The following is a 21,104-nucleotide window of genomic DNA, read 5'->3' as shown; positions in this document are numbered from 1 at the left end:
TCTTTCCCTGTACATACGAGGTTTTATGTAACTTTTTTGAGCTTATACATAATCTTTTATTCACTTAAACAGGAAGTTGATAATTTACTGCAATCATTTTATGAACCTTGTATCTACAGTGGAAGTTGAAGCAAAGAAATGCATATACCACCTAATGTCATATGTGTGTTATGTTGCTAAACTAGGAACGCCTAATGTGTAGGAACGAGTTTGCTTAGTTTACTAAAAAGTATAGTATTTATGCTCTCACCTAAACAAACCCTCATGCCTTCGCCGAATGGGAAATATGTGTAAGGCGTGTGCTTGTTGTCACCAAAAAATCTCTCCGGATCATATTTCAGCGGCTCTGGCCAATAATCTGGATTCTTATGCATGTAATGTGTTGGGATGAACACGCGCACGCCTTTCTCAAGCTTGACGCCGTTAGGAAGAGTGTAGTCCTCAACCACCTCTCGTGTCAATGTCCCCAACACGGGGTACAAGCGAAGAGCCTCGTCCACACAAGCCTCCATGTAAGGCAGCTCACTGGTCACCTCGTACGTTACTTTTCCCTCCGTCTTCTTCAAATACTTCGTCAATTCTTCATACACACGTTGTTGCACATCTTGGTGTTTAGCCAGCTCAAAAAGCGAGAAGGTCATAGTTGTCGATGAAGTTTCAAAACCAGCAGCAAAGAACACTAAACTCTGCGCAGCTAACATGTCATGAGTAACTTTTATCTGTATCTTACTGCTATTCAGCTCTTTTGATTTCATGGACGCCATCGCATCTCCTTCGATATAGTCTTTTGATTTAAAAGTCAAGAGGTAATCTATAAAATCGTTTCTTGCTCCTGGCTGGTTGTTTCTAGAGTTAAATACGCCTTCAAGTAGATTTTCGAAGAAAATGCCCATATTCTTCTGATAGTTTTGCATCTTAAATGCAAAATAAATACTTGGCCAAATTGATCTCATTACCAGTCGTATTCTACGATTGAAATTGAAGTCAAATATACTTTTGCCGATTTGCCTAAAAGGATTTGTTTCTGAATTGTCGCTTAGAACATTGGTTTCTAAGCCAAAAATGCATGATCCGATGCAGTCCATGGTGTACCTTAAATTTAACTCCTTGATATCCTGTACGAGGGAAACTTTCGTTTCTTCTTCGAGCAACTTAGCATACATTTTGGTATTAAGCTCGATGAGGTGGAACATGGCCTTCATTTTGGACGATGAGAACAGGGGTGTCAAATTCTGCCGAAGCACTCTCCAGCGGTCGCCAGCCTCGCTGAATACATTCCTAAATGTTAGCTCCTTATGAGTGTGCGCAGCTTGTTCTCTGCTGTTAAAATAGTAGAAATCTTTTGTGAATACAATCTTGAGTATCTCGGGATCCTTAACAATGACCGCTGGTTCGGTTCCATAGACGGTCCCGATGATTGGTTCTTTTGGGAATTGGTGGCAAATTTTTACACACACGTCGCCAAGACTTTGCTCTCCCGTTATATATTTCCAGTAATTTCCAACGACAAGTGAAGCTTCGGTATGCGGCAGGCCTCTTCCTTTCCAATACTGTGTTTTGCGGTAAAGATAGTAATAAGCCGCGGCCAAGAGGCCTAACACGCCGCACAGGATTACAGAGAGCATGATGGTGGGTGAGTTAGACCCAATCCCCGTTCTTTCAATGAATGATCTTAATCTACCCAGGTTCGTTACTATATATTTGGACGGTTTATCGTTCTGAAGTCAGTATTTTATCAATATAATATATGTCATGTCATGATGATTAAAACCGTATCCGTATACATATACGTGTTATCAGACGTGTTTATGTGTATGGACGTATTTTATCAACCAGATGCGTCAGTGGACCCATTGTTGGTGATACTTTTTCTATGATTGGTTCAATTTTATCAGTTTAATAATAAGGACTATAAAGCCTAAAGAAAAAATGGATGGACTGATATCACTCACGTGTTTTATGTTCTGGAATGGGGGGGGGAGCGGTCACGATTACTAGATATAATAAAAAATGTATTAACTAATAGTAAAAAAGACGCCTTAGTAGATCTAGAAATAAGTAAGTTAATTCTTGAAACTTTAGGCAGGTAAAGCATCCTTCTAGCTCAACTAGCCCATTTTAAGTTTGCGTTTGAATGGTGATTTGAAAGTGATCTTTTTCGACCTCACTCGAGTAAAATTTTAGCTTATAATATTTAAAGAAAAACACTAAATGCACGTTTATAGAATATGTTTTTATGTATAAAAAAAGTGCTTCGGTAAATGCTAGCCCCCTTGGCTCACAAACAAGAATTGTTTAAATCTTATTTTCGCTCTCCTGTAAAATAACGACTTTGCACTTGTATCATTAATCACAGGAGGCACAGATATATTCTATTCATATAATAAATCTCTAGAAAGTCGGTGTCTGTACATTGGAAATATTTGAGAAAAACTGTTACTAGACGCCTATATTAGCGCAATAGAACCCAAAACAATTATGATGCTAGGCAGTCAAAACAATAAATAACAGCGATAAATCTAAGTCCACGCGGACGAAGTCGCGGGCATTGCTAGTTTCTAAATAAAAAGACAAAAGGGTACAAGTCGAGTTACATCACGGATCACAGGAGGCACAGAACTGAAAGGATAAACACAGGTGTTATGACAATGAAAGCCGGAATGCGGCTCAAGTAAGAAAGGATGTCGGGCGTTCATTAAGAACAGGGGAGAACAGTTAGAAGAAAAAAAAGACTACCCAATTGTCTTTTGTTTTTTAATAATTGATTTTCGAAGTAGGATTTTTTTCACACAATCAGTAATGTTTTGGAATAAAAATCCTCGTACGTCCCTCTGAGACTATGAATTATAATAAACATCATTATTATTTGAACAAGTATGTATTACCAAGTATTAAATACAAAAAATAATAATTTACATACATTAATAAAAAAAGCTACGAACGTTTAAAGGCGGGATTTCGGGAAATTTGAGAAAAACATTTAAAAAATCATAGCTTCAAAACCTTGACCCTTAGGACCCAAGGTCAAAAGGGTCAAAATATAGCAAAAAAACCCCAACAATATCCCAAAAAAATTGACGGTCCATGTGCCGAACAGCCTGTAGATTGCTCGTTTAAGGGGCTGTTTCACCATCCATTGATTAGTGTTAACTGACGGTTAAATGTGATGCCGTCTCTATTTGTTTTGCTCGAATAGACGGAGACGGCATCACATTTAACCGTCAGTTAACACTGATCAATGGATGGTGAAACAGCCCCTAAATGTATTAGATAGATTAGATAAAGAAACAAATATCATGAGACACTGATACTAATTCACAAGTGACAAAAGTTTCTATTAAAATTTTAATTTTAAAGTAATTTTTAACCGACTTCAAAAAAAGAAGGAAGTTGTATATCCGAATGTGTGTATTTTTTTGATTTTACTTAAACAGCTGTACCTCTTTTATTATTTATCATTATCTTATTGCTAAATTTCAAGTTAATCCAACCACTGTAAGTGGATCAAATTTACGAGTACCTCGTTAGATTGGAAGGGAAAAACAAATACCATATGAGCTGAAGTTAAATAAAAGCATGTACTTACAACAAAGAGTAAAACAGGCACTAAACTACTTTTAATAATGTAATGTAATAAGTACCTAATCATAATACTTATAGTCAAACCTTTTTTCATTTTTGACCTATAAAGTAGGTATATCGATATCACCGTAGCTGTGCTGCGCTCATCACTTTAGTCTTTACGATTCCTGAAGAAGAGACATGTAGCAATAATTTTCAGTCGTGTTGAATCTAAACGTATTCACATAGAGCTCATTTTACAATGCTTTATATACGTCTAAAAAATTTGACACCAATTCGTAAATAGCGAAACTAACTTGACAATCTTGACATTCTTGTCAAATTAGTTCCGCTAGCCAGGGTGATGTGGCGCTACGTAGCTGCGCAATGTACTCTCAGCGATATATATAAGTATAACGTGGATTTAAAGTTCGCTGGTTCAAAAGTTATTACCTTTTTTCGAATAGAAGCTAATGACCAATAAGCGCCAAGATTTCAGCGTGTGTCCAATGCGCATGTGCGCATTTCCGGCGACACGGGTTACGGTACAAGTTGAAGCTTTTGGGAGTTCCATTGTTTTTTCTGTTCTGTGGTTACATCAGTAGTGCTGTAATATAGATATTAAAAAAACTTAATATCGATGTTAGAAAAAAACTCAATACGAATTAACAGCAAAAGAAATCGTTAATTTAAAAGATTTGAAAAGAAATGTTGAATATCGGGATGGAACTAATTTATTCATCATCATCATCATGTCAGCCGAAAGACGTCCACTGCTGGACATAGGCCCCCCCCAAGGCTCTCCACTCAGACCGGTCTTGTGCTTTCCGCATCCACCGTGATCCCGCGATCTTAACCAAGTCGTCGCTCCATCTTGTTGGAGGCCTACCGACAGCTCGTCTCCCGGTCCACGGACGCCATTCGAGAACCTTCTGGCCCCATCGGCCATCAGTCCTGCGAGCAATGTGCCCCGCCCACTGCCACTTTAGTTTCGCAATTCTTCGGGCTATGTCGGTAACCTTAGTTCTACTGCGGATATCATCATTTCTAATTCTATCCCGCAGAGAAACCCCGAGCATAGCCCTCTCCATAGCCCTCTGAGTGACTGAGTTTTCTCATGAGGCCCATCGTTAGCGCCCACGTCTCAGATCCGTATGTACTTAAATATAAAATAACAAAGAAGCAAATTATTCAAAACGTATAAAAGCCTAATATGAAATTCATAGCAATGAATATTTTTCCTTTGCATTGCCTTACATTATTTTATCAAACATTGACATGAGTAGCCGACCGTTTCTTAGTTTAGGTGTTCAGTCGAACAATCATGACCCAGGGTGGAACCTTTTAATAATCATTTCCACTATTTCCTTTACAAAAGTATGAGATGTCAACATGACATTAGTAGCACAAAGTTTCCACCCTGGGTCATGATTCAATTTGTTCGACTGTACATTTTCATTCTATACTAATGAGGGTCTCAGCGGCGTCTTTAGCCCATGTAGCGCCCGTGTGCAATTTTTACTTTAGCGCCATCTAGGAAGCGCGCGGTCAAAATGGAATAGGTACAAAGTGCCGCGGCCGGCGCCCCTAAGACCACTGCGCCCGTGTGCAACGCACACCCTGCACTATAGGTAAAGACACCTCTGAAGGGTCTTCACTTCACAGAGGGGAAATATCGCTAGATGGCGTTAGTATCGTGAGGTTCGAACAACATCCTGTACGCGCTGTGTGTGTAGTTAACCCACAAGCTGCACGTGTAGAACGACTGGCAGTAGCCTTTGAAAAGCGCCAGCTTGACGTGACGTCGTCGCTACATCGCGCGAACCTACGGGCCAACATATTGCAACGCACAGCCAGCGCCCTGCGCTCCCTTTCTATGTCCCGGTTGTCGCACAGGTCTTGGGTGACCCAGTGGACCAAATACTTTACCACCAGATGTACTATGCTAAACAAACTTTAATTCAATTTAATTAAACATTTTGTCGATGGCCGATGGGGTCAGAAGGTTCTCGAATGGCGTCCGCGGACCGGGAGACGAGCTGTCGGTAGGCCTCCAACACGATGGAGCGACGACTTGGTTAAGATCGCGGGATCGCGGTGGATGCGGAAAGCACAAGACCGGTCTGAGTGGAGAGCCTTGGGGAGGCCTATGTCCAGCAGTGGACGTCTTTCGCTGACATGATGATGATGATGATGAAACATTAGGTAGGTTAGGTAGGTCTGTGTTTACCGGACTGTTCCGCGTGGCACGATCGCTGGTATTCGGAATCGGAGCGTACGGAGCGGACGGATTTGTTGCTTTGTATAGATTTCTATGGTAGTAGGTACTGCGTGCACTGTATCGGCATTATTGTGCCGTAGAAATCTACACAAAGCAACAAATCCATCCGCTCTGTACGGTGCGTACGCTCCGATTCCGATGCAGTGTACGCGCAGCTTAAGGCCGCGACCACACCGCTGCTCAAAAAACGGTACGCAATCGCAGTGACGCATCGTATGCGCACCGTTTTAATTGCATCCTCTCCACACCGCACACCGCTGCTTAAAATACGCAGACGGTGCGGAATCGCCACGACTTTTGGTAGAGAGCATGCGGTGAAGTCAGTCACCGTTGTTTAAAATCGGTGTGGCCGCTCCTTTAGGCTGCTTTTCCATCAAAGATGTTCGATGATGTGTGAACGTGTTTTTCATGAACCAATAGAAACGCTTCATTTACCTACTGTCGCACAGCACGTCTCTGGTGGAAACTGCTGAGCGGAGCGAGGCGAGGGTAAATGAAGCGTTCCTATTGGTTCATGAAAAGTACATTCCTCGCACATCTATGGTTGAAACCCAGCCTTAATGGTTCATGCGAGCGAAGTCGAGCATGAGCATTACTGGAGGGATCACGTAATCCTCTGTGTGGCCAATAGCATTTGCCCAGAGGCCAAGACCGTGGGGTAAAAAGCTCATTTTCCTGGGTACGAGTATTGTTTTGGTGATTATTTTGGGCACATATTAAGAGAAGTTTCCCTGCCGGCTGCGCGGCCGCGTTAGGTACCTATTCGTTTGGGATATTGCTGTCTTTATCGCTAGTGACATAAGCGCTCGCAGCCATCCCCCCCATGCTCCCCCATGCCTTCCAACGACGTCCGTGATTTATATCGAGATAGCTGTAGGCTTTTCAAGATTTGGGCGGTTGAATTTTGGGTTTCGTTGTCCTCATATTATACGAAAAGTATAGCGCAGGAATCAATCAAGATATATATTCATATTTTCTATGCCTGTGGTTTTTTAGATTTTTGTAAAAATGCTTTATTAGTCTGTAATTCTCGTGCAAAGTTGACATCTTTTTTTGTCGACTTTTGAGCTCCTGTAATTCTGATATTACACATTTATATGAATTTTTTAAAATTACAGGCATAGATAATTACGTCTAGTCTATACTTAAAAATTTCATCTATTTATGTTGCCTAGTTTTCAAATGAGACCGGGACTACGTTTGTATGGAGACTGGAACAAAGAGACCTCATAAGCACCTCAGCAATAGGGCTATGCTGTGAACATCACCGGTGAGATCACTAAATTTGTATGGGGCGTGGAAGCAACACTTTAGGTGAATTATGGTGGGCAGCCAACGTGTCAACAGCAAAAGCCGCAAATACGTATCTGTACATTTTGTATGGGCACTGCAAAGATGTGTGGAGTGACGTTAACTTGAAGCCAGGGGGACTAGTACAAAATTCAAAAATCGAACTATCGTACCGTCCCTCTCACTCTCGTATAAAATAATATTAGCGTCAGCGGGACGGCAAGATACGAAGTTCGTATATTGCACTTGGTAGTATAGGGCCAGCTGCGGTGGAGCTCCCGTCAAAGACGTTTCCGTTTCCGGCGCCGGAAGAGCGGGACGAGTGGCTTGCTGAACGGGAACAATGAAATATAGTTTACTTGTTACTAACCGACTTCAAAAACAGATCTTCCATAGACACCTACTCGTATAATGTAAAAGTATACTAATATCTACAGTTTGAGGGCTCATTTAATGGATGGTGAGTCACTTAGGGCCTGTTTCTCCACTTGCCGACTAACTTTAAGTGTCAGATAAAAGTAATACCATCTTTGTTTATTTGGACAAAACAAACAGAGACGGCATCACTGATATCCGTCACTTAAAGTTAGTCGACAAGTGGTGAAACAGGCCCTTAGCACAGAATAAGTAATAGTACAAGTACAGAAGCTTCACTGCCGTACAAAAGTGACGTTTAGGCATAAGAATCGTGCCTACTTTATGCTTCTCTGTCTATCGCATAATTCGTATTCATTCGAACGCGGCACGTGTAGTGCTAGGGTTGCTACTTGTTGCTACTCCCGGAATACACTAGTGAAGGTTAGAAATGTCATCATCATCAGATGTCTTTTGAGCACAGTTGCACAAAATTCACAATTAAATTAAATTAAATTTACTGCGTATGAACTAAGGTACAGAGGATTAGGTTCATATTGCTTAAAGGTGCGTCGTCTTCCATACAAACTTTGGTACATCAATATTTCTTCCACAGACGTTATTTCGACGCGATTTTTTGAGGATAGTTAGTTATGGGCATATTGTTGTCGCAAATCACAAAATGGAGAGGATCTATAATACCTAAATTTCAGTATGATGCAGTAAATTTTGATCCATTTTACTGTGGTGTGAGTAGCTAATGTCAAATATAATCTGTTGTAAAAAGGTATTGACTATTTCGGGCGGTCACGTGACCACCTAGTTTGGCTCAGTGGTACCAATTCTTAGAAGTATGTAGTAAGAGAAGGAGTTCGAAACTCGATGACGCATAATGATTCTTTTTCTTTTTTTTTTACTTTTTTATGTTTATTTACAAAGAATAAGTAATAGCATTTCGATAAAGTGCAATTAACCATGAAATTCAGTATTTTTAAGTCAGGGCAAACCAAAGAAAGTAATGTTTTTTCTTGAGGTCATCAATCTACTCTTTTTATCAAATAGCTGGCAAACTAGCATGCGGGTCACCTAATGGTAAGTGATCACCGCCGCCCTTGGTCACCTACAGCATTATTAGGACTGCGGGTGCGTTGCCGGCCTAAAAGGGAGGAGGGGGGGGGGCTAAATTGGGCGGTATGGGGGCAGGATAAAAGGGGGGAGGGGAGTTGGGCAAAGGTACTATTTCACGCCGGTATTCAGATGGAGGTTGGTACTACTCCGGTCAAGCCGGCCCATTTGTACTGCAGTCAGCAAGTGGTTACAGTAAGGCTCTACCACATGAAAACTTGCTTGAACAACTAGATGCCTTCAAGAATGTTCTATGATGATGATGATGAATTCCTGTAGTCCCTCAGCAGGGACATAGGGCTCGCAGTAGGGACTTCCATGCGTCACGGTCCTGTGCTGTGGCTTCTAGGTCTCGCCAATGGTACCCAATTAGGGAGATCTCCTTCTCAACCGACCGTCTCCAGGTGATTCGGGGTCGGCCTGGCCTCCTACTACCAGCAGCTTGCCACTCCAGCGCTTGCTTGGCGAGATGAGCATCGGGTCTCCGCAACACGTGTCCGATCCAGCGCCACTTCCTCAATAGGATCTCCTTATCAATTGGCTTCTGGCTCGTCAACTCCCACAGTCCAGTGTTTGTAATGGTTCGTGGCCAATAAACTCCTAATATGCGACGCAAACACTTGTTCACAAAAACCTGGAGTTTACTGGTGATTGCTTTCTTGACGAGCCAGGTCTCACACCCGTACAGGAGAACCGATTTGACATTTGAGTTGAAAACTCTGATTTTTGTGCGCCGTGTTATTACGTGGGACGTCCAGACCGGTTTGAGTTGTGCATATGCGGCACGAGCCCTGTTTATGCGCGCTTCGACATCTGCATCGGTTCCACCATTTGGGTCAACAACACAAGAATGTTCTATACTTATTATTAATTAATAAAAAGCTTGTAAAATAATGGCGTATCGCAACAAAAGCGTAGTGTAATTTGTTTGTTACAATTTCACTTAGCGGGTCAAAATTTAAATGGTTTGGCTGTATGTAAGTAAAAACCGGGTGTTAGGATAAAATACCTAGCCTAGCGTTATTTACTTTCATTGGCAGTCCTGAACTTAGATAAACTTTCATAGTTCTCGGGCAAAATATCACACGTGTTGTAAAATGTAACTAAATATTTTGCATACATTTTGCGTAGACGCTAGCGCCATGCCGCGGTCATATAAGTAATATATTTTTTGGAATTCCTTGGTACCCTATCACAAAAAAACCGGCCAAATGCGAGTCATTTGGTGTATGGGAGCCCCCTTTAAATAATTATTTTATTCTGTTTTTAGTATTTGTAATACATAATCTGTGAAAATTTCAAGTGTCTGACTATTACGACTCAAGAGATAGAGCCCTGTAACAGTCGGAACCCTGCACTGCTTTCGTGAGGAAACCTGCACAAACCTGCGAAGCAATTCAATGGTGCGTGTGAAGTGAAGTTCCCAATCCGCACTGGGCCCGCGTGGGAACTATGGCCCAAGCCCTCTTGTTCTGAGAGGAGGCTGGGATGTAACAGATGGACGGACAGACAGACAGCGGAGTCTCACTAATAGGGTTCCGTTGGCACGTTCCCTAAAAAAATTTGTACAAAAAAAGAAAAAAGTTGCTAAAAAAGACACTATCAACGAAACCATTAGGTTATATCGGTTGTAAAATTCGTCTAGCAATCATAACAAAATAGGCTGAATGAAAGACGTTTTAAAAAAACTTAGAATGAAGTACTGGCTGGTTAGATAATTAAAAATATAATGTCATGGAATTGTCATCCAGACTACACCACTAGTCACATTTATTTGTATGTCAGTAATTTTTATATTTATTGTCGTCTTCAGTTCAATAATTTTAATGTAGAAGAATCGCGCTGTCATCGTTCATCCACAATTACCTCACATATTTCGTTTGCTAGATTTTTTTTATCGTACAACGGTAAAACCTAGAAGACACTGGCAAAAGTGTCCTCCAATGGACAGAGCCATAGTTTTCCAAAAAACAAACAAGTTTATTGTCTGGAGGAAGGAAATATCTAAGGCGCTAAAAGGACTACAATATGATCCTTACAGCATAGATATGCTGTGAAATCTGACACAGGTATAGTCGCAACACATTTTTTAATACTATAAAATTGAGTGTTTTTTTACTAAAAGTGTACCTACGCTTTGTATGATTTTTATAATACCGGTAAATCATTATCATAGCAATTAATATTATAGGTAAGATTTTCGGATGAAGTGTGTATTTTTTTTTATAACAAGCTTTTTACAAGCTTTTATGTAGTTTCACCTGTCCCGTTGTCTGTCTGTCTGTCTGTCTTCAAATCTTGCAAGTATAATTTGACCAACTTCCAGTAGTCAGATTGACTTGAAATTTGGAATGACTATGTAATTTGCGTGACAATACATGAATCTGGTAGTGACATCCTGGTAGTCCGACCAGGATCGTCTCCGCAGGACGGAACTCTTCAACGGTTAATAGCATCGACTTGAAATTTGGTATGCAAATGTATTTTGTGTGACAATCCAAGTACTGTCAACAAAAAGGGCAGTTATCAAAAAAAAGCTTGTATTGTGAATTAAATTTTTACCAAAACTTATTAAATTTGCAAGCCATCAAGCAATTTTTAATTATTTTATTTGTTGGAATCATATATAATATACATATAATTATATGTATGTTTCTCATTCTCTTATTGTATGTTATGGTGAGATGCAAGCCACTTCCAACCGAGGCAACTGTAGGTCTATGGAGGAGGCTTATGTTCAACAGTGGACGTCCTATGGCTGATGATGATGATATGTGTTTCGTGATCCTACTATCCCTACTAATATTATAAATGCGAAAGTAACTCTGTCTGTCTGTCTGTCTGTCTGTTACGCTTTCACGTCGAAACCACTGAACCGATTTTGATGAAATTTGGTATATAGGTAGTTTGAACCCCAAGGACCAACATAGGATACCTTTTATTCCGGTAGAGGGCGCCACCGCGCGATAACCTAGATCCGCGCAGACGAAGTCGCGGGCTTAAGCTAGTAATTTTATAAATGTGAAAGTTTGTGAGTGAGTGAGTGAGTGAGTGAGTATGTTTGTTACTTTTTCACGCTTAAACGCCTGGACGGATTTAGATGAAATTTGGCGGAAAGATAGTTTATAGCCTGGATTAAAACATAGGATACTTTTTATCCCGATATTTCCACGGGATAGGGATAAAATCTCGAAATAACAACCGCTAGGCTTAGAGTCATGAAATTTGGTATGTAGGTAGTTGAACGTCTGGAATAAAACATAGGTGACTTTTTGACCCGATATTCCCACGGGATACCTAGGGATAAAATCTTGAAATAACAACCGCTGGGCTTTGAGCCATGAAATTTAGTATGTAGGTAGCTGGACCTCTGGAATAACACATAGGCTACTTTTTATTCCGATATTCCCAGGGGATAGGGATAAAATCTTGAAATAACAACAGCTGGGTTTAAAGTCATGAAATTTGGTATATAGGTAGTTGGATGTCTGAAATAACACATAGGCAACTTTTTGAATCGATATTCCCACGGGATACCTAGGGATAAAATCTTGAAATAACAACCGCTGGGCTTAGAGCCATGAAATTTAGTGTGTAGGTAGCTGAACCTCTGAAATAACACATAGGCTACTATTTATTCCGATATTCCCACGGGATAGGGATAAAATCTCGAAATAATAACCGCTGGGCTTAGAGTCATGAAATTTGGTATGTAGGTAACTGGACATCTGGAATAACACTTAAGTGACTTTTTGACCCGATATTCTTACGGGATAACTAGGGATAAAATCTCGAAATAACAACCACTGGGCTTAGAGCCATGAAATTCGGTATGTAGGTAGCTGGACCTCTGGAATAACACATAGGCTACTTTTTATTCCGATATTCCCACGGGATAGGGATAAAATCTCGAAATAACAACCGCTGGGCTTAGAGGCATGAAATTTGGTATGTAGGTAGCCGGACGTCTGGAATAACACATACGCTACTTCTTATCCCGATATTTGCACGGGATAGTTTTGTAACTAAGGGACCCCATACATCCGTGTATTATTGTTATTATTATTGTTATTTGTATTTTTTTCTTTAATTGTATACTTACGTAGTTTTTAAGTATTTTATTTGTACTTATTTTATTTTGAAAAAATGACTTTCTGCCAAGCTTCTTGCGGCGCATTCTTCTTGGCAATGATGGTCTTTCCGAAAGTGCTGGTATTTAAAAAAATGACGTGTAAAAGTGCTCATTGCGGCCTATTTACTGAATAAATGATATGAATTTGAATTTGGATAGGGAATTTTTTTGAAATTTTAGCACTGGGTTTAGAGTCTTGAATTTTGTACAGTTATTCACAACACAACCTCAATGAAGACCACGATATAAATTTTGGAAATTTCAAGGGGAATTTTGGAAATCCCTAAAATTTCAATTGCAACTACAATAAATGCGAAAGTTTGTAAGGCTGTTTGTTTGTTTGTTATCCCATCACTTCAAAACCGCTGAACCAATTTAGATAAAATTCGGTACATAGATAGTTTGGAGTCCCGGGAAATTGCATATAATAGTAGTAAATAATAATACACTAAAAAAGGGCCACTTTTTATGAATAATTAAAAAAAAACTTTTCTGACTGCTGTTCGTTTTTGTAGGGGTCGCAGTTCTAACCTAAGTTAACTTTTCTGGCTGCGGTTCATTCTGTAGGAGTCGCAGTTCTAACCTAACCTAACTTACTTTTCTGGTACCGGTTCGTCACTGTTGGGAACTCAGTTCTAACCTAATCTACTTTTCTGGCTCGCAAGTCGCTGTTTGCCTACAAGAGCTCTGTTATGGCATTTAATATTATGGATTTTAATATTATTACTCGTAAGTTTTTATGTCTTACTATAATAGTACAAAACATATTAGGGATGTAGAGTATTAGGACATTTAATATTATGGCTTATGATTTTTAGGGCATAAGATCATTATGGCAAAAGTATGATATAATGTCAAAAGTGTTTATGGCAAAAGTGTTATGGCATTTGAGTTTAGGACAAACGATATTATGGATTACGAAGGAGACCCGTCTATTATATCTCCAGTCGAGTAAGCTACCCGTCAGTCTGTCAGTCATACAGTAGGTAACTTACTTTTATTAATAATTTATAAACCTCAACCAGTTTAGTGAAATTACAAAATCAGATAAAAGGTCAACTCGATTTAGTGATTCGGTACCCTAAACCCTATTACTAAGACTTCGTTGGCCGTCCGTCCGTCCGTCCGGCTGTCACCAGGCTGTATCTCAAGAACCGTGATAGTTAGACAGTTGAAATATTCAAAGATTATGTGGCCTCTATAACAACAAATACTAAAAACACAATAAAATAAATATTTAATCGTGATTTTTTTTGCCTTTTTTTGCTAATGTCTAATGAATATTGTACAGATGGTGCGGAACCCTTTGTGCGCGAATCAAACTCGCCGTCGGTCGGTTTCATTTCACTACATTTGTTTAGCAATTGGATAAAATCCCTGTTACGCGTCAGTGACAACGAAACGAGCTCGCAAAGTCAACTCTATGATCTCTCTCTCTCTCTCTCTCTCTCTCTATGATAAAAGTCTCAATAAAAAAAAACTCCAAGCGAAGGTCGAGGCCGGGCTGCCGCCTCACTCGCCGCCCTTGCCCTTCAACCTGACCACACCTGACCCAACAGAGTCGCATCCGCTCCACATACATCGATCTCGCTCGCTTCGCTCGCTCGATCCGCGGCAGTGAAGGTATTTTTTTGGCGGAGTGTGTAGGTTTTTGATCAAATGACTGTTTTTTTCTTGACCGGTTTATTAAGAATTATCTCCTAAATGTATGGATTATTTAAGATAAACTTAAAATTATAAATGTGTTTTATTTTTTTCCTTCGTTTGTCTTTCCTTTTACTGTTTTTGCTCACTAAATATATTTAACTTTTCAGATTCATAATGGACTTCAAATTATTTTCTGAGGCAATTACGTAATTCATAACAAAGTACAAAGCTAATAGTATTAGCGATTTTGTATTGAAATTCACTAATACTCTTAGCTTGTCCTTTACCTATTATGCAATTGGGCCCGGTAGTGTCATGGAGCCGAAGATTCACAGTTACTCTTGCTACATAAGTACTAAATACCTTTACAGATTGATTCAAACCACCGTTCTTATTTCAAATAATGACAATCATCGAAAACAGTACCATATTGTCAAATAATATATACGTCTCTTTCAGTTTGGGCGTGACGTCAGATGTGTCAATTGTTCGTTGCCCATATTATGATTTGATTATTTATGACTTTCAATGTTTTTTGATTTTACAAGGTCTTGCGGATTAAATTGAGGAATATATAGGTTGTCACAAAAATATCCGTATAACCACTAAAGACAACATGTAGGTATCAAATCGTAAATATATATTTTTTTTCTTTTTAAGAAATCTATTGTTATAGGTAAAATAAATGATACAACTTTTACCAAGAATAGACTTACGACTGATTATGATGAAGCATACCTAGACACTTGGTAAAACTATAATCTATAAAATGTCTGCACTATGAAGATATTATACACCGTGTTATTTTTGATTGTTAACTTTGAGGGGGCACGGTAGTCAAACGAAGTTAATTTCTCCAAGACACTAGTAGCCTAACTCTTACTGTGTAAAAGATAGTTAAAAATTAAGTTAATTAATTATTAGCTGTAAAACCCAGGATTTTGACGATCGAGCGACGGCATCCACACTGCGGCAGACAATAGACATTATTTTTCAAAGACTTAATTTCTTTAGGCCCTAAAGTTTAGGGGATTGCAGTTTTTCTCACTCACTTCTCAATCTTAATTAGGTATATGATATAGGAATTATAAATGACAAAAGTAGAACAGCCATCTCAACTACTTTGTTTTTTTTTTACTGCTGCTAAGAACTACGCTAAGTATACAAGATCTATTTTGGATGCTGCCTCTACTTTATGTGAGGTAGGTAAGGGTAATTGTGAGACGTTGTAAAATAGTCTCCCTATTATTAAAAATGTTATAATTATCTTTGTTTTATTCTTTCATGCTCAAAATATCGTTTACGTGATTTGCATACTTCTATTTCGTGATATATTCGTACTGACGCCACAACACATAGCGGAGCTGTCTAAACATTTAAAAAATATCGGAACACGCATTTACGTAATGCACAATAAATATATAATCATGTTCAGATATTTTTCAGCACCTAGACAGCTTCCACGCTTATGGTGGTGACTGTACAGTAAGTACTACATATATTTTTGTACCTATAGGTGAACTGAAATATTTACTTTGCTCACCCACGACCTTTATAATAATATCTTTATATCTTTTACTATTTCTAACATCTGGTAGTATGGTGAACGTTTGTGTTGCTCTAAAGATGAGATCTGGTCGAGTTCGAAACGCGTCAGTGTAGTGTGGTGGTGGTGATAGATGTGTTTGTATGATTTGTGCGTATTCCGACAGTGTGCAGGTGGAGGAACTGTATGAACACACATTTCATGCATAAACGTAGCTATTATAAAGTCACGGGTGAGCAAAGCAATTAATTCAGTTCATTGATATTATGAACCTCCGCAAAGTATAGGATTGCCGTTGGGGCCGAAAAGTACTCGAGTGGAGACCGCGGATCGGTAAGCGCAGCGTAGGACGTCCACCAACGAGATAGACGGATGATTTGGTAAAAGCCGTGGGTCCACGGTGGGGGCCGCTGCCAACCGAAGCAACTGGAGGTTATGGTTGGAGCCCTCTGTCCAACAGTGAACGTCCTACTGCTGAGATGATCATGATGATGATGATGATTTTCATAACGTCTTCTCACTAAATTGACCACTTCTCACTGTGACCAGAGACCAATTCGAACAATGAACCACTTTCTAAATTGTCAATTTCTTATAATGACAGTGTACCAAGTTTACAATTTCTTTAGACCAATGTCATGTCATTGATCGGTTGACATTGGTTACATACTCTGAGAATATAAATCCTATTTCAGGTTCATCTCTATCTGTTCATAATTTTATTCCGCATATTGCTAAATTTTACATTTCAGAATACTTTTGCGTTATACTGATAGGCTGCATGACCTATTGCTTCTTAGACCACCTGTGTTTTAGTTTTTTAGACTAAATGATACTATTCCATACATCTGGTTTTCAGTAGGAAAATCAGTACATATAGGTATTCATGCTCCTACTAGTAGGAGAATTAGTATAATATTGTGTTCGTGCTCCTACCAGTAGGAGACTGTAGTAGGAGCACGACTTTGCATCTGTTTCGAGCAATCCAAGCTATACCAGATAGAGGGCGCTCGTGCCTAAAATACCATGCGCCACATTACAAAATCGAAGATTACACAAGAAAGTGTTTTTTTTTTGTGGAATGTCTTATTTTGGGCATCTGGTATAGTGGGAATTTTAATGAATAAGTAATGTAGTATTTTGAAAAATGTGATATTTTAGGCACGAGCGAGGGAAAATCGCTGCGTGGCTATAGCTACCGTCCTGCACAAAGGGAAAAATCCCTCCCGACCCGTGGTCCAACTGCTATCTGGTTGCACCACGGGAACCTAAACTTACCCAGGATGGTTCAATTCTCAGACTACTTTTTTTTCTGCAACTTATTGCTGTGACCCGTGGTACAACTGAAGGGCTATTGTCCAACGGGCATATGAACAATTGCTATGTTGAACCATTTGCACCATGGGGATGTAAAATTACCTTGGGTCATGTGTATCAGAATAGGTACTATCATTACTGCATTTTTATAAAATTAAAAGTCGCATGAAACCCAACAACTATGTAGTTTATTCTGAATACAGTGAAACCAACAGTCCGAACCCCGATTCCACAGAGTTCAAGTGGTAGTTCAACTAGTTGAACTAATTGGACCCACCCAGTAGGACCATGGATAAACATACTTTCCAGAATTGGACTACTGATTTTGCTTCTCCGTGGTGCAACCGGTTGACGATGAGTAAACTTGCTTCCCCGTGGTGCAACCAGTTGGACATAGTAGTTGGACCACGGGTCGGGAGGAAAAAAAAGTTCATAAGATTAGTTCCTAAACCGCAATCGGTTCGCATCAAGAAGGAATTTTGCTCATACGCGTGTAGGGTGAGCACTGAAAGACTCCGGTCGTCGTCAAGCAGCTAATCATCAATTGAGTAAATAGGTAAGTATCTCTTGTAAGTATAAATATATTCAGATGTAATCTCGGTATTTCTTGCAATTTGTGGGAATTCTTGAACGAATTTCTACCACTTGGTTGAAATACTGGGCATACCGTTCAAAACGAGATCCGATTTGCTTTGGAGTCAGAATGTTCTTTATTTATCGTAGAAACATGTAGATGCCTACATGTAGCCTGTATTCTCATTATTCATACTAAATGCAAATAAATATAAAGGAAGTAAAGTTCTGAATTTACCGTCGAAAACTCCAAAACAAATTCCTTCGGATCTAACAAAAAATGTACTTGGAATGATTCAAGCGTAATCTAATCGCTAATATAACGCAAGCGTAATACTTGCAACATTTTTATAGTATTAACTTGCATCCAGCAGCAACACGCTTGAACGCATTCAGGTCTTCCTCGAGCAGCTAGCACAATAAAGCTCTACACCTGGAAATTCACAACTATATCTAAGAATTTTTATTATCTGGCACACCCACGACACAAAACGACAATTGAAAACATGGAGACTGTACTAGCTCCCAGAGGTCCTCGCTTACTACCGTACGATGCCCACCAGCACCGTCGTAAAGCGTTAGGTCTGCCCTTTTAAGGACACAGCAGTACCTGTCTTGAAAAATTACACGGAAATTCTAAAGCTTATAAGGAAAAAGACCCTCTAGATATATATAAACAACCAGACCACGATAATGATGATGGTGATGATGATGATAGTATTATCCACGTATAAATAAAGATTCAAAATATGAAACGTCGTTTCCAGCAGGATTCTACATACCGATAGCTTCAACGAGGCTGTTTCCTTTCCAGCCTACTATGTACCACTACACATGAACTGTTTTACGCATCAGGGTAGTTGACACACTTATACAGCATTACGGCCTTCCGTTCTTCAGCTTTCCAAAATGACCATTTCTGTACCTCGGTATACATACAATACAAAGAATTATCGCAACCTTCAACTCAAAAGATAACTGCAATCAAGACTGGTAGGTAGAATAAAACACGGAAAGATTTTCGTCTCCAATATTCGAAGAAATAGGAGTAACACTCGCATGTAATGCATGATTATCAAAGTATGTATGTCACAAGAGCATCATATGTGGTTACCAACTTGAGCACAATATCAAACTCGACAATCTCCAAGTCCAAAGCCAAAAATCACATAAGATTAGATTCCTGGGACTCTAACACGATTCATCTAATTCTATATCGTCGCATATGAAACACTCATATTATCTAGATATTTGAACATTTTAAGGGCAAAAGTACAGTTGATACAAATATTCGTGACCCGAAAAAAATATATGAATATTTTGTAGTAGCTTACGCCGAAAGCCTAGAAAAGTGATGCAATAATTTTTCACTAGTTGGCGCTGTCTATTTGCATGTGTGCGTGAGCTCCTAGTGTCCGTATAAGGCTGTAACTGACACCTAAATTTGAGCCCTGAAATCTCAGAATTGGCACACTATTTCCGTTTGACTGTAGTCTCAAAAAATCGGCAATTCTAAATTGTTTTCGCAAATAATAAACTCAACTATTAGTATTCTACGGATATTCTAAAAATTACAAAAAAACATCACGAAAATTCGACAGTCTGATTTTTAACGCCATCTGACGGGACTTTTACCATGAGCTAACGTGAGCAGCCGCCTTAACTTTTGTATGGCAGCCAATTGTACTATTTGTTTTTTTTTTGTGTACAAATTCTATTTTTCAAGCCCTCACTTGATACCCATATGGAACGGATTTTTTGGATACATTTTGCCAATTAAAATATATGACACGCGTTTGCGACGTAAAGTGAGTCGTACTGCGTAAGAGGCGCACTCTATGTCGTATCCTGCCTGGCTAGTTTACTTAAAGTGGAGGACATAAAGGATAGACCTCCATGGTTGCGCCCATCTGAATTTTATTATCGATACCTTGGGGCTCTAAGAGCGTAAAGCACAAACACATCTGTTTGTTAAACGTACATTGGTCTACACACATGTCTAATTTGACTTCACGATTAAGAATGACGAATCTTACTTCACCGTGATACAGTTTATAACTAGTACGGGGAGTAAAGGACACCATTAATACTCAAAGTATAAACCTACAACATATGTACCTACCTACCCTACAACTTTTCAGGAGAAGCAAAAACAGGAAAAACTTAGAAAAATATATAATATAGTTCTGTTGTTTCTAATGTTACATAAAAGTCTTCTATTGACGAAGAGCTTAGAATTTCTTGTAGTTTTTGTTAATATACTCCAATTGTATGCAAACTGTGTGGTTACAGAGATCGTGCGCAGGATTGAATCAGATGTACTTTAAGAACTAGTAAAATTGGCTTATTTTGGTTCACAAGGGTGTAAAGATAACATCATCGCAAATTTAGCTTGCAATGAGTCGTATAGGAAAGTTCAACTTCTTTTTAAGGTAGTAAATTAGGCTGTTTCAAAGAGTAAAAAAAAAAAAAAACATTTTATTCCATATTATTTTTGCAGGTGGTAGGACCTCGTGCAAGGTCCGCCCGGATGCTACCACCATCTTGCTCGCTAATCCTGCCGTGAAGCAGCAGTGCTTGCACTCTTGTGTTTCGGCAGGAGAGTAAGACAGCCGGTGAAATTACTGGCACTTGAGGTATCTCATCTTAGGCCTCTAGGTTGGCAACGCATCTGCAATCCCCTGGTGTTGCAGGTTGTATGGGCGGTGGTGATCTCTTACCATCAGGAGACCCACTTGCTCGTTTTCCATCTAGTCGAATAAAAAAAAAAATTTTTTGATTAATATTAGTCTGCGGTCTTAAGAAATCAAAATTAACGGTGAATGTTTTGTGGTCGTAAAGAACAGTTGAATAAATTGACAGGTTTTACGCCATATGTCTTACATATTTTTCGAGGCAATAAAGGGAGTGTAAAAATATGTGTCCCTTTAAACCGGTGTTAAAATAATTAATAATTTACTTTACTGCCTTGATGATTATACAATGTATTTTTTTTTTGTTATTTATAGCCTACATTTTGAAAATAAATAGTTTAGGGACTAAAAACACACATGCCGTAAAGGGGATATTTTTGAGCGAACTTCCTTACGTGGATTATACTGATCGATAAGAGAAAAAAAAAACTGTGTAAGATGCCATACGCCCAAATGTCCTTTCCGCCCTTTGAGCTTCTAGGTATCGATATGGCATTCTGCCCCATGAAAGCACTTCAAAGACTGGCTCCCCATGGGCCCGTGATCGGAAATCCATACCAAGAATAGTACCTAACATAGTATCTT

General features: G+C 39.3%; 3 protein-coding genes across 8 annotated transcripts in view; all 3 read right to left on the bottom strand.

Annotated features, from left to right (window-relative positions):
• Nucleotides 1-21,104, bottom strand: part of LOC141437922 (solute carrier family 35 member C2-like) — a 309,412-nt gene that overhangs the window by 92,640 nt on the left and 195,668 nt on the right. The gene's annotated exons all lie outside the window — the stretch shown is intronic.
• Glut1 (Glucose transporter 1) overlaps nucleotides 1-21,104 on the bottom strand; it is a 116,296-nt gene that overhangs the window by 75,652 nt on the left and 19,540 nt on the right. The gene's annotated exons all lie outside the window — the stretch shown is intronic.
• LOC141440134 (cytochrome P450 6B4-like) lies at nucleotides 250-1,688 on the bottom strand (the record flags this gene model as incomplete). Its single annotated transcript, XM_074104605.1, is given in 1 exon segment — nucleotides 250-1,688. A coding segment is annotated over 1 exon segment (1,376 nt), but the record flags the coding sequence as incomplete, so codon positions are not given.

The sequence above is a fragment of the Choristoneura fumiferana genome, chromosome Z (assembly GCF_025370935.1).
Source record: "Choristoneura fumiferana chromosome Z, NRCan_CFum_1, whole genome shotgun sequence".
In the NCBI taxonomy this organism is placed as follows: domain Eukaryota; kingdom Metazoa; phylum Arthropoda; class Insecta; order Lepidoptera; family Tortricidae; genus Choristoneura; species Choristoneura fumiferana.
This window is presented reverse-complemented; position numbering and strand designations above follow the sequence as displayed.